The sequence below is a fragment of the Schistocerca piceifrons genome, chromosome 3 (assembly GCF_021461385.2).
Source record: "Schistocerca piceifrons isolate TAMUIC-IGC-003096 chromosome 3, iqSchPice1.1, whole genome shotgun sequence".
Taxonomy (NCBI): domain Eukaryota; kingdom Metazoa; phylum Arthropoda; class Insecta; order Orthoptera; family Acrididae; genus Schistocerca; species Schistocerca piceifrons.
In genome coordinates, this window is record NC_060140.1 from 918,407,221 (window position 1) to 918,420,966 (window position 13,746).

Below are 13,746 nucleotides of genomic sequence, written 5' to 3' on the forward strand. Positions count from 1 at the left end.
TTATTGCTTTTATGCTTTTAGACTGCTAATTCACATCGTTTTATTTTATTATTGACAATGGCTCATAATTTAATAATTTTATAATTTTAAATTCTTTCAATTTTATTTGCTTATATGACTGGTATGTAACTTGAAGAATAGCAATGCCTTATAAAAAAAATGGCACTGGTAATCTACATACTAACTTCATAGATAATATTTTATATATACAGTCAACTACTTCATAGCGTATTTGTGCAGCATGAGTTATATATATCAGCTACAGATTATTGTAGCTTACTCTTTTCGTTTCAATAAAGACAAGTTGCTGCTCAATAATACATCGTCTGACGCCACAACTTCATTGGAAAGAAGCCTGCTGCCACATCTTTGCATTGGCGTTTGTCCTCACCATGGCAACCACTAGTTCAACTATCGACTCTACAACAACTTCAGTGGAAAAAGCTTGCTCCTTCATCTTTGTAACGGCGTCTAACTTCACCATAGCAACCAGTGGTTTCAAATGGTTCACTGACAGGCCACGAGAGGGCAACCCATGTACTGCCAAACTGAAGTTCATTTTCCTACATTTTTAAATATTTTTAACGCTTTTTAATTGACAATAGCTGTTAAATAAGCAAAGTTTAATGTATATTTATTTCTAATTCTTGACAATGTTCTTTTAACTAAGAAATTTTAAATTGTAATTCGACTTATAACTCATTGGTTAATAATGACATCATGCAGTCAGAAGTGGGTGGAGCCTCCATTATATAAAGTAAGACGTGCACTGATTTCTCCAGTTGTGATTCTCCAACAGAAAGGGGTTTCCACTCAATGGTAATTCAACGTTTTATAGCCGTATAACTCTATGTATTTTCATTAATACATGTAGCCCTCTAATTAATGCTTTGTATACATCTTGTAGGTCTGAAGATGACCACAGCAGTGGTCGAAACCGGTCACCTTATAAAATAAATTGTGATCAAGACTGTTTTTAATAGTAATTATTTACAATTTTATTGATCACTGCTGTTCCCATAATGCATTCAAAAGTAATTCTATTTTCTTCCTGTCTAAAATATTTATCGTCCATGTTTCACTCCATACATGGCTACACTCCATATAAATACTTTCAGAAACGACTTCCTGGCACTTAAATCTATACTCGATGTTAAGAAATTTCTCATCTTCAGAAACACTTTCCTTGCCATTGCCAGTCTACATTTTATATCCTCTCTACTTCGACCATCATCAGTTATTTTGCTCCCCAAATAGCAAAACTCCTTTACTACTTTAAGTGTCTCATTTCCTAATCTAATACCCTCAGCATCACCCGACTTAATTCAACTACATTCCATTATCCTCGTTTTGCATTTGTTGATGTTCATCTGATATCCTCCTTTCATGAAACTGTCCATTCCGTTCAACTGCTCTTCCAAGTCCTTTGCTGTCTCTGACAGAATTACAATGTCATCGGCGAACCTCAAAGTTTTTGTTTCTTCTCCATGGATTTTAATACCTACTCCGAATTTTTCTTTTGTTTGCTTTACTGCTTGCTCAATATACAGATTGAGTAACATCGGGGAGAGGCTACAACCCTGTCTCACTCCCTTCCCAACCACTGCTTCCCTTTCATGTCCCTCAACTCTTATAACTGCCATCTGGATTCTGTTCAAAATGTAAATAGCCTTTCGCTCCCTGTATTTTACCCCTGCCACTTTGAGAATTTGAAAGGGAGTATTCCAGTCAACATTGTCAAAAGCTTTCTCTAAGTCTACAAATGCTAGAAACGTAGGTTTGCCTTTCCTTAATCTTGCTTCTAAGATAAGTCGTAGGGTCAGTATTGCCTCACGTGTTCCAACATTTCTACGGAATCCAAACTGATCTTCCCAGAGGTCAGCTTCTACCAGTTTTTGCATTCGTCTGTAAAGAATTCGCGTTAGTATTTTGCAGCTGTGACTTATTAAACTAATAGTTCGGTAATTTTCACATCTGTCAACACCTGCTTTCTTTGGGATTGGAATTATTATATTCCTGTTGAAGTCCGAGGGAATTTTGCCTGTCTCATACATCTTGCTCACCAGATGGTAGAGTTTTGGTAGGACTGGCTTTCCCAAGGCTGTCAGTAGTTCTAATGGAATGTTGTCTACTCCCGGGGCCTTGTTTCGACTTAGGTCTTTCAGTGCTCTGTCAAACTCTTCACGCAGTATCATATCTCCCATTTCATCTTCATTTACATCCTCTTCCATTTCCATAATATTTTCCTCAAGTACATCGCCTTTGTACAGGCCCTCTATATACTCCTTTCACCTTTCTGCTTTCCCTTCTTTGGTTAGAACTGGTTTTCCATCTAAGCTCTTGATATTCGTACAAGTGGTTCTCTTTTCTCCAAAGGTCTCTCTAATTTTCCTGTAGGCAGTATCTATCTTACCCCTCGTGAGATAAGCCTGTACGTCCTTACATTTGTCCTCTGGCCATCCCTTCCTGTCGATGTCATTTTTGAGACGTTTGTATTCCTTTTTACCTGCTTCATTTACTGCATTTTTATATTTTCTCCTTTCATCAATTAAATTCAATATTTCTTCTGTTACCCAAGGATTCCTACTAGCCCTCGTCTTTTTACCTACTTGATCCTCTGCTGCCTTCACTACTTCATCCCTCAAAGCTACCCATTCTTCTTCTACTGTACTTCTTTCCCCCATTACTGTCAATTGTTCCCTTATGCTCTCTCTGAAACTCTGTACAACCTCTGGTTTAGTCAGTTTATCCAGGTCCCATCACCTTAAATTCCCACCTTTTTGCAGTTTCTTCAGTTTTAATTTACAATTCATAACCAATAGATTGTGGTCAGAGTCCACATCTGCCCCTGGAAATGTCTTACAATTTAAAACCTGGTTCCTAAATCTCTGACGTACTATTATATAACCTATCTGATACCTTCTAGTATCTCCAGGATTCTTCCATGTATACAACCTTCTTTTATGATTCTTGAACCAGGTGTTAGTTATGATTAAGTAATGCTCTGTGCAAAATTCTACCAGACGGCTTCCTCTTTCATTTCTTACCCCCAATCCACATTCACCTACTATGTTTCCTTCTCTCCCTTTTACTGCTATCGAATTGCAGTCACCCAAGAAACTGATATCCGGGCACTAATGTTCACATTCTACAACTGAGAAGAAGCTCGAATGGAGCAAGTCCGCAGTGTCCACTCCTCAGTGCTGTGGAGCAGTGGGCAGCCGGTGAATTGGCCAGGTGACCGCCGTCGCTACTTTTGAGAGTGCTGGAAGGCAGGGAGGGGCCGAGTACTCACCACACAGTGGTTGGCCTCTGGGGGGCACTCCTTGAGGTGCCTCTGCGCCGTGTAGTTGAGGCAGGGCGTGATGGAGCCCACACCGTCCGTGTACTCTCCGCAGCGGTAGCAGCGCAGGGCGGCCGAGGGAGCCACTGCAACACAACGGAGGCGGACACGCACGATTAACACTGTGCAGCGACACACGCATCAGCGCAGAAGCGACAGTGCGGTTGCTTTGAGATGCTCAAGAATGTCAGCAGCACATTATAAGGTTCTCCAAGGTGGGGGATATCTAAATCCTGACCTTACAATGCGCTAAGCTCTAGTTGCCACAAAAACTGCCTTCAGGTCGCACCCATTGTTCAAATATCGAACTTATTTTGGAACCGGTATTTAGTCAGATTCTATAACACAGCATCCGCGTGGTCAGAAGCAAAAGTTATATACAACAGAATGCACGTTATACATAGGCAGCTGGCACTCTGTTCTCACTACGGTTACAGCCACCACCACTTTCACTTTCCGCAGCCTTCTCTATTCTTCCTCACATATAACCGTAGCGAATGAAGTGAATCGTCGCAAAATGAAACCTGGTACAGGGTGACAATTATTGAACTACACTACTGGCGATTAAAATTGCTACACCAAGAGGAAATGCCGATGATAATCGGGTATTCATTGGACAAATATGTTGTACTATAACTGAAATGTGATTACATTTTCACGCAATTTGGGTGCATAGATCCTGAGAAATCAGTACCCACAGCAACCACCTCTGGCCGTAATAACGGCCTTGATACGCCTGGGCATTGAGTCAAACAGAGCTTGGATGCCGTGTACAGGTACAGCTGCCCATGCAGCTTCAACACAATACCACAGTTCATCATGATTAGTGACTGGTGTATTGTGACGAGCCAGTTGATCAGCCACCACTGACCAGACGTTTTTAGTTGGTGAGAGATCTGGAGAATGTGCTGGCCAGGGCAGCAGTCGAACATTTTCTGTATCCAGAAAGGCCCGTACAGGAGCTGTAACATGCGGTCATGCATTATCCTGCTGAAATGTATTGATTCTCAGGGATCGAATGAAGGGTAGAGCCACGGGTCGTAACACATCTGAAATGTAACGTCCACTGTTCAAAGTGCCGTCAATGCAAACAAGAGGTGACCGAGACGTGTAACCAATGACACCCCCATACTATCACGCCGGGTGATGACGAATACACGCTTCCAATGTGCGTTCACCGCGATGTCGCCAAACACGGATGCGACCATCACGATGATGTAAACAGAACCTGGATTCATCCGCAAAAATGACGTTTTGCCTTTCGTGCACCCAGGTTCGTCGTTGAGTACACCATCGCAGGCGCTCCTGTCTGTGATGAAGTGTCAAGGGTAACCCGCAGCCATGGTCTCCGAGCTGGTAGTCCATACTGCTGCAAACGTCATCGAACTGTTCGTGCAGATGGTTGTTGTCTTGCAAACGTCCCCATTTGTTGACTCAGGGATCGAGACGTGGCTGCACGATCCGTTGCAGCTATGCGGATAAGATGCCTCTCATCTCGACGGCTAGTGATACGAGGCCGTTGAGATCCAGCACGGCGTTCCGTATTACCCTCCTGACCCACCGATTCCAGATTCTACTAACAGTCATTGGATCTCGACCAATGCGAGCAGCAATATCGCGATACGATAAACAGCAATCGCGATAGGCTACAATTCGACCTTTATCAAAGTCGGAAACGTGATGGTACGCATTTCTCCTCCTTACACGAGGCATCACAACAACTTTTCATCAGGCAACGCCGGTCGACTGATATTTGTGTATGAGAAATCGGTTGGAAACTTTCCTCATGTCAGCACGTTGTAGGTGTCGCCACCGGTGCCAACCTTGTGTGAATGCCCTGAAAAGCTAATCAGTTGCATATTACAGCATCTTCATCCTGTCGGTTAAATTTCGTGTCTGTAGCACGTCATCTTCGTGATGTATCGATTTTAATGGCCAGTAATGTATATGAAAAAAAAAGAAAATAGTTGCGGCACATACTTTATTCAACATGTAAGAGTCACTACAGATATTCGGATTTCGGTTGTGACATGTTCCATACGCCTGACATTATTGGCGATGAGGTGGCGCAGACGAATAGCGAAATTCTGCATGACGCGCTGAAGTGCCGGAACATCGATGCTGTCGATGACCTCCTGAATGCTGTTTTCAGCTCATCAATGGTTTTGAGGTTATCGCTGTACATCTTGTCTTTAGTATAGCCCCACAAAAAGTTGGAATTATCGCTGTACACCTTGTCTTTAGCCCCACAAAAGGGAGTCGCATGTGTCCAGATCCGGAGAATATGGCGGCCAATCGAAGCCCACGCCAGTGGCCTGTGGCTACCTCAGAGCCAGAAAGCGCTCCGCAAAGTGCTCCTCCAGGATATCAAACGCTCTCCTGCTTCGATTGATACGAGAAATGATTTTATTGATTGCATCTCTACCAGTTAAAACTTACTGCTGCGTTTCAGTAGTAGTACCATCACAAATAAAACATATTGTGTCAGTATTAGTGGCATTTGGAAGAAAAAAAATTGCCATTCGCACGTATAAACAATCTTTTATTGACGCACCTTGTCAGTTTCCTGACATGACATTTGGAACATTCTTAATAATGTATTTATTTTACAATTTTTTTTATAATGACTGATGAGCAAGATGATTTTGTGGTGTCAGAAAACTTTCTCACTTGTTTGGACACAAATCAGTCGTGTACAGAGATCCTCTGTTTTTCATTCTCCTTACAAATATTGAAAAATTTTTCACTTCCATTCTTCATTTGCTCCTAAGAAAAGTTACAATTTAAAATATTACCGTCTCTGTGTGCGTGTTCATGCGTCCCCCACCCTTTCTTTTACATTCCTAACTGTTGATAGCGTATTTTGGAGGATGGTTGCAATTTCCAGTCAGACATTCGCCTGATGATCGACGGCGACTCTAGAAAACTTGGACAGATTGGGGGACCAGAACTATTTTAATTTCCATTGTCCTACACAATATACTGATCAGCCAGAACATTACGGCCACCTACCTAATAGCCGCGACGTTCAGCTTTAGCACGGGTAAAAGCCGCGGCGCGCCGTGAAATGGAAGCAATGAGGCCTTGGTAGATCGTTGGAGGGAGCTGGCAGCACATCTGCACTCGCAAGTCACCTGAGTCCCATGTATTCTGGGGACGGTACGATGAGCTCTGACGCCACGTTCAGTCACATCCAAAATATGTACGATCAGGCTCAGATCTGGCGAAGTTGTGGAGGGGGGGGGGGGGAAGGTGCAATTGGAACTCCATCACATTCGTGGCCTTGTGATATGGCGCATTATCTTGATGAAAAATGCCAGTGCTGTCGGGAAACATGATCGTCATGAAAGGGTGCACTTGGTCTGCAAGCAGTACGATACTCCTTGACCAACATAGAGTCTTGCACGAGCTCCAACTGGACACATGCATGCCTACGTGAACGTTCCCGAGAGCGTAACGGAGCCCCCGCCAGCTTGCCTCTGTCCTACAGGGCAGGTGTCGAAGCGCTTTCCCTCTGGCAGACACGGGTTCGCGTCATCCCATCACCATGATGAAGGAAGTTTTTTTTTTTTTTTGGTCATCAGTCTATTGACTGGTTTGATGAAGCCCGCCACGAATTCCTTTCCTGTGCTAACCTCTTCATCTCAGAGTAGCACTTGCAACCTACGTCCTCAATTATTTGCTTGACGTATTCCAATCTCTGTCTTCCGATACAGTTTTTGCCCTCTGCAGCTCCATCTAGTACCATGGAAGTCATTCCCTCATGTCTTAGCAGATGTCCTATCATCCTGTCCCTTCTCCTTATCAGTGTTTTCCACATATTCCTTTCCTCTCCGATTCGGCGTAGAACCTCCTCATTCCTTACCTTATCAGTCCACCTAATTTTCAACATTCGTCTATAGCACCACATCTCAAATGCTTCGATCCTCTTCTGTTCCGGTTTTCCCACAGTCCATGTTTCACTACCATACAATGCTGTACTCCAGACGTACATCCTCAGAAATTTCTTCCTCAAATTAAGGCCGGTATTTGATATTAGTAGACTTCTCTTGGCCAGAAATTCCTTTTTTGCCATAGCGAGTCTGCTTTTGATGTCCTCCTTGCTCCGTCCGTCATTGGTTATTTTACTGTCTAGGTTGCAGAATTCCTTAACTTCATTGACTTCGTGACCATCAATCCTGATGTTAAGTTTCCAGCTGTTCTCATTTCTACTACTTCTCATTACCTTCGTCTTTCTCCGATTTACTCTCAAACTATCCTGTGTACTCATTAGACTGTTCATTACGTTCAGCAGCTCATTTAATTCTTCTTCACTTTCACTCAGGATAGCAATGTCATCAGCGAATCGTGTCATTGATATCCTTTCACCTTGTATTTTAATTCCACTCCTGAACCTTTCTTTTATTTCCATAATTGCTTCCTCGATGTACAGATTGAAGAGTAGGGGCGAAAGGCTACAGCCTTGTCTTACACCCTTCTTAATACGAGCACTTCGTTCTTGATCGTCCACTCTTATTATTCCCTCTTGGTTGTTGCACATATTGTATATGACCCGTCTCTCCCTATAGCTTACCCCAACTTTTTTCAGAATCTCAAACAGCTTGCACCATTTTATATTGTCGAACGCTTTTTCCAGGTCGACAAATCCTATGAAAGTGTCTTGATTTTTCTTTAGCCTTGCTTCCATTATTAGCCGTAACGTCAGAATTGCCTGTCTCGTCCCTTTACTTTTCCTAAAGCCAAACTGATCGTCACCTAGCGCATTCTCAATTTTCTTTTCCATTCTTCTGTATATTATTCTTGTAAGCAGCTTCGATGCATGAGCTGCTAAGCTGATTGTGCGATAATTCTCGCTCTTGTCAGCTCTTGCCGTCTTCGGAATTGTGTGGATGATGCTTTTCCGAAAGTCAGATGGTATGTCGCCAGATTCTTATATTCTACACACCAACGTGAATAGTCGTTTTGTTGCCACTTCCCCCCAATGATTTTAGAAATTCTGATGGAATGTTATCTATCCCTTCTGCCTTATTTGACCGTAAGTCCTCCAAAGCTCTTTCAAATTCCGATTCTAATACTGGATCTCCTATCTCTTCTAAATCGATTCCTGTTTCTTCTTCTATCACATCAGACAAATCTTCACCCTCATAGAGGCTTTCAATGTATTCTTTCCACCTATCTGCTCTCTCCTCTGCATTTAACAGTGGAATTCCCGTTGCACCCTTAATGTTACCACCGTTGCTTTTTAATGTCACCAAAGGTTGTTTTGACTTTCCTGTATGCTGAGTCTGTCCTTCCGACAATCATATCTTTTTCGATGTCTTCACATTTCTCCTGCAGCCATTTCGTCTTAGCTTCCCTGCACTTCCTATTTATTTCATTCCTCAGCGACTTGTATTTCTGTATTCCTGATTTTCCCGGAACATGTTTGTACTTCCTCCTTTCATCAATCAACTGAAGTATTTCTTCTATTACCCATGGTTACTTCGCAGCTACCTTCTTTGTACCTATGTTTTCCTTCCGAACTTCTGTGATGGCCCTTTTCAGAGATGTCCATTCCTCTTCAACTGTACTGCCTACTGCGCTATTCCATATTGCTGTATCTATAGCGTTAAAGAACTTAAAACGTATCTCGTCATTCCTTAGTACTTCCGTATCCCACTTCTTTGCGTATTGATTCTTCCTGACTAATGTCTTGAACTATCGGACCACGCAACGCTCTTCCACTGTGCCAACGTCCAATGCCGATGGTCATGTGCCCATTTCAGCTCCGGCTGCCAATGTTGTGGCACATGCATGGGTCGCATGCTGCGGAGGCCCATCTTTAGCAGTGTTCGGTACACTGTGTGCTTGGACACACCTGTACTCTGCCCAGCATTAAAGTCTGATGTCAGTTCCGCCACAGTTCGCCGCCTGTCCCTTTTTTACCAGTCTGAGCAGCCTGCTAAGTCCGACGTCTGTAATGAAGGCTGGCCGCCCAACCCCACGACGTCTGGACTTTGTTTAACCTTATTGACGATATTCATCACAACACCCTTTGAACACTCAAAAAGTTACGCATTTCCCGAAATGCTCTTGTCCAGCCTCCGGGCGGTCGCAATATATCCTCTGCCAAACTCAAATAGATCGCACAGCTTCCCCATTCTGCACACGAACAGCACGTTCATTAATACTTTCATGCACCGTGCACGTGTCTACCTAGCAGTCATACCTCGCCAGGGTGACGGTGCTATCGACAGTAGGTCGGTGGTCATAATGTTCTGGCTGATCAATGTACACTACTGGCCATTAAAATTGCTACACCACGAAGATGACTTGCTACAGACGCGAAATTTAACCGACAGGAAGAAGATGCTGTGATATGCAAATCATTAGCTTTTCACAGCATTCGCACAAGGTTGGCGCCGGTGGCGCCACCTACAACGTGCTGACATAAGGAAAGTTTCCAACCGATTTCTCATACACAAACAGCAGTTGACTGGCGTAGCCTGGTGAAAAGTTGTTGTGATGCCTCGTGTAAGGAGGAGAAATGCGTACCATCACGTTTCCGACTTTGATAAAGGTTGAATTGTAGCCTATCGCGATTGCGGTTTATCGTATCGCGACATTACTGCTCGCTTTGGTTGAGTTCCAATGAATGTTAGCAGAATATGGAAACGGTGGGTTCAGGAGGGTAATACGGAACGCCGTGCTGGATCCCAAAGGCCTCGTATCACTAGCAGTCGAGATGACAGGCATCTTATCCACATGGCTGTAACGGATCGTGCAGCCACGTGTCGATCCCTGAGTCAACAGATGGGGACGTTTGCACTAACAGTTCGATGACGTTTGCAGCAGCATGGACTAACAGCTCGGAGACCATGGCTGCGGCTACCCTTGACGCTGCATCACAGACAGGAACGCCTGCGATGGTGTACTCAACGACGAACCTTGGTGCACGAATGATGAATCGTCATTTTTTCGGATGACTCCAGGTTCTGTTTACAGCATCATGATGGTTGCATCCGTGTTTGGCGACATCGCGGTGAACGCACATTGGAAGCGTGTATTCGTCATCGCCATACATCTACACCTACATATACATGATCACTCTCCAATTCACACCTAAGTGCTTGGCAGAGGGTTCACGGAACCACAATCATATTATCTCCCTACCATTCCACTCCCGAACAGCGCGCGGGAGAAACGAACACCTAAACCTTTCTGTTCGAACTCTGATTTCTCTTATTTTATTTTGATGATCGTTCCTACCCATGTAGGTTGGGCTGAACAAAATATTTTCGAATTCGGAAGAGAAAGTTGGTGACTGAAATTTCGTAAATAGATCTCGCCGCGACGAAAAACGTCTTTGTTTTATTGACTTCCATCCCAACTCGCGTATCATATCTGCCACACTCTCTCCCCTATTACGTGATAATACAAAACGAGCTGCCCTTTTTTGCACCCTTTCGATATCCTCCGTCAATCCCACCTGGTAAGGATCCCACACCGCGCAGCAATATTCTAACAGAGGACGAACGAGTGTAGCGTAAGCTGTCTCTATAGTGGACTTGTTGCATCTTCTAAGTGTCCTGCCAATGAAACGCAACGTTTGGCTCTCCTTCCCCACAATATTATCTATGTGGCCTTTCCAACTGAAGTTGTTTGTAATTTTAACACCCAGGTACTTAGTTGAATTTACAGCCTCGAGAATTGTACTATTTATCGAGTAATTGAATTCCAACGGATTTCTTATGGATCTCATGTGGATCACTTCACACGTTTCGTTATTTAGCGTCAACTGCCACCTGCCACACCATACAGCAATCTTTTCGAAATCGCTTTGCAACTGATACTGGTCTTCGGATGACCTTACTAGACGGTAAATTACAGCATCATCTGCGAACAACCTAAGAGAACTGCTCAGATTGTCACCCAGGTCATTTATATAGATCAGGATCAGCAAAGGTCCCAGGACGCTTCCCTGGGGAACACCTGATATCACTTCAGTTTTACTCGATGATTTGGCGTCTATTACTACGAACTGCGACCTTCCTGACAGGAAATCACAACTGAGACGATGCCCCATAGGCCCGCAGCTTGATTAGAAGTCGCATGTGAGGAACGGTGTCAAAAGCTTTCCGGAAATCTAGAAATACGGAATCAACTTGAGATCCCCTGTCGATAGCGGCCATTACTTCGTGCGAATAAAGAGCTATCTGCGTTGCACAAGAACGATGTTTTCTGAAATCATGCTGATTACGTATCAATAGATCGTTCCCTTCGATGTGATTCATAATGTTTGAATACAATATATGCTCCAAAACCCTACTGCAAACCGACGCCAATGATATAGGTCTGTAGTTCGATGGATTATTCTTACTACCCTTCTTAAACACTGGTGCGACCTGCGCAATTTTCCAATCTGTAGGTACAGATCTGTCGGTGAGCGAGCGGTTGTATGAGATTGCCAAGTAGGGAGCTATTGTATCAGCGTAATATGAAAGGAACCTAATCGGTATACAATCTGGACCTGAAGACTTGCCTGTATCAAGCGATTTGAGTTGCTTCGTAGCCCCTAAGGTATCTATTTCTAAGAAACTCATGCTAGCAGCTGTTCGTGTTTCAAATTCTGGAATACTCCATTCCCCTTCCCTGGTGAAGGAATTTCGGAAAACTGCGTTCAATAACTCCGCTTTAGCGGCACAATCGTCGGTAACAGTACCATCGGCACTGCGCAGCGAAGGTATTGACTGCGTCTTGCCGCTTGTGTACTGTACATACGATCAGAATTTCTTCGGATTTTCTACCAAATTTGGAGACAATGTTTCGTTATGGAACCTATTAAATGCATCTCGCATTGAAGCCCGTGCCAAATTTCGCGCGTCTGTAAATTTTAGCCAATCTTCGGGATTTCGCGATCTTCTGAACTTCGCATGCTTTTTCTGTTGCCTCTGCAACAGCGTTCGGACCTGTTTTGTGTTCCATGGGAGATCAGTTCCATGTCTTACCAATTTATGAGGTATGAATCTCTCAATTGCTGTTGCTACTATATCTTTGAATTTGCATAGCCAGTTCGGAAGGAATGGATGCCATAATGGCATATCACCCTTCGTGATGGTATGGGGTGCCATTGGTTACACGTCTCGTTCACCTCTTGTTCGCATTGACGGCACTTTGAACAGTTGACGTTGTATTTCAGATGTGTTACGACCCGTGGCTCTACCATTCATTCGATCCCTGCGATACCCTACATTTCAGCAGGATAACGCACAACCGCATGTTGCAGGTCCTGTATGGGCCTTTCAGGATACAGAAAATGTTCGACTGCTACCCTGGCCAGCACATTCTCCAGATCTCTCATCAATTAAAAACGTCTGGTCAATGGTGGCCGAGCAACTGGCTCTTGATGAGCTGTGGTATCGTGTTGAAGCTGCATGTTTGAGTGAATGCCCAGGCGTATCAAGGCCGTTATTACGGCCAGAGGTGGTTGTTCTGGATACTGATTTCCCAGGATCTATGCACCCAAACTGTGTGAAAATGTAAGCACATGTCAGTTCTAGTATAATATATTTGTCCAATGAATACCCGTTTATCATCTGCATTTCATCTTGGTGTAGCAATTTTAATGGCCAGTAGTGTATGTACGTGTTTCTGTGTGTGTAGATTTGTGATACATTGTACCTGGATAGCTACTTGACAGCAGGAAATATCAGACACTTGAAGGAACGCCAGTGCGAGTCTTTCGCGATGTGGCGCAGTCCTCGCGGAGAATGAGAGCCCGACACTCATGCGACTTTTGTCGCCGGCGGGTCCGCCTGCCGTTACCGACCCTGGGAAGCGTGGCGTGGCGCCCGCGGAGTGAATAGCATACTTATTTTAATGAGAGTCGCAGAGTCGAGTCGCAGTCATCCCACCCCGGAGTCTAAAGGAGCCTCAGCCGCTGGTAAAGCAGCGCTCCGACCCGGCACGGCATCCTCCAAATTGCCGCGCCTCGCGCAAACGGTAAACAGCCCCCGCTGCGGAGATCCCTCGAGTGCATCACACCGGATAAATGCGTTATCTTCAGAGCCGCCTCTCAGCACAGTTGACACAATTAGGGGGGCAGTCACTGCTCTATTCGCATAATACATACAGACGGTGCGATCCGAGGCAGGCAATTTGTGGCACCCAGTTTCGAACATTGGAGAAAGTCTGTGAGACCTCACTGTTCACTTTGCTATATTACGTAACAGTTCTAAACATTAGGCGAGGTGTCTGTTTGTTCTATATCGTGTCTCCCTACCTCTTTCGCGCAACGACGCTCTGAGCGTGTTTTTTAGGGAATTGACTAGTTTGAACCTGGGACCTGTTGCTGGTAAGGAGACGCCAGACCACACATGACATGTAGAGTTCAGAAGAGTTCAGTGAGACTAGCGATGATATAA

At 44.2% G+C, this 13,746-nt stretch overlaps 1 protein-coding gene across 1 annotated transcript in view; it reads right to left on the reverse strand.

The window, feature by feature from the left end:
- LOC124789215 overlaps positions 1-3,636 on the reverse strand; it is a 269,047-nt gene extending 265,411 nt beyond the window's left edge. Inside the window, exons 1-2 of the mRNA XM_047256509.1 lie at positions 3,633-3,636; positions 3,296-3,465 (exon numbers count right to left, since the gene is read on the reverse strand). Of these exons, the coding sequence (XP_047112465.1) occupies positions 3,296-3,465; positions 3,633-3,636 (174 nt within the window). The remainder of the gene's footprint in view (positions 1-3,295; positions 3,466-3,632) is intronic.
- Positions 3,637-13,746: the final 10,110 nt, after the last annotated feature.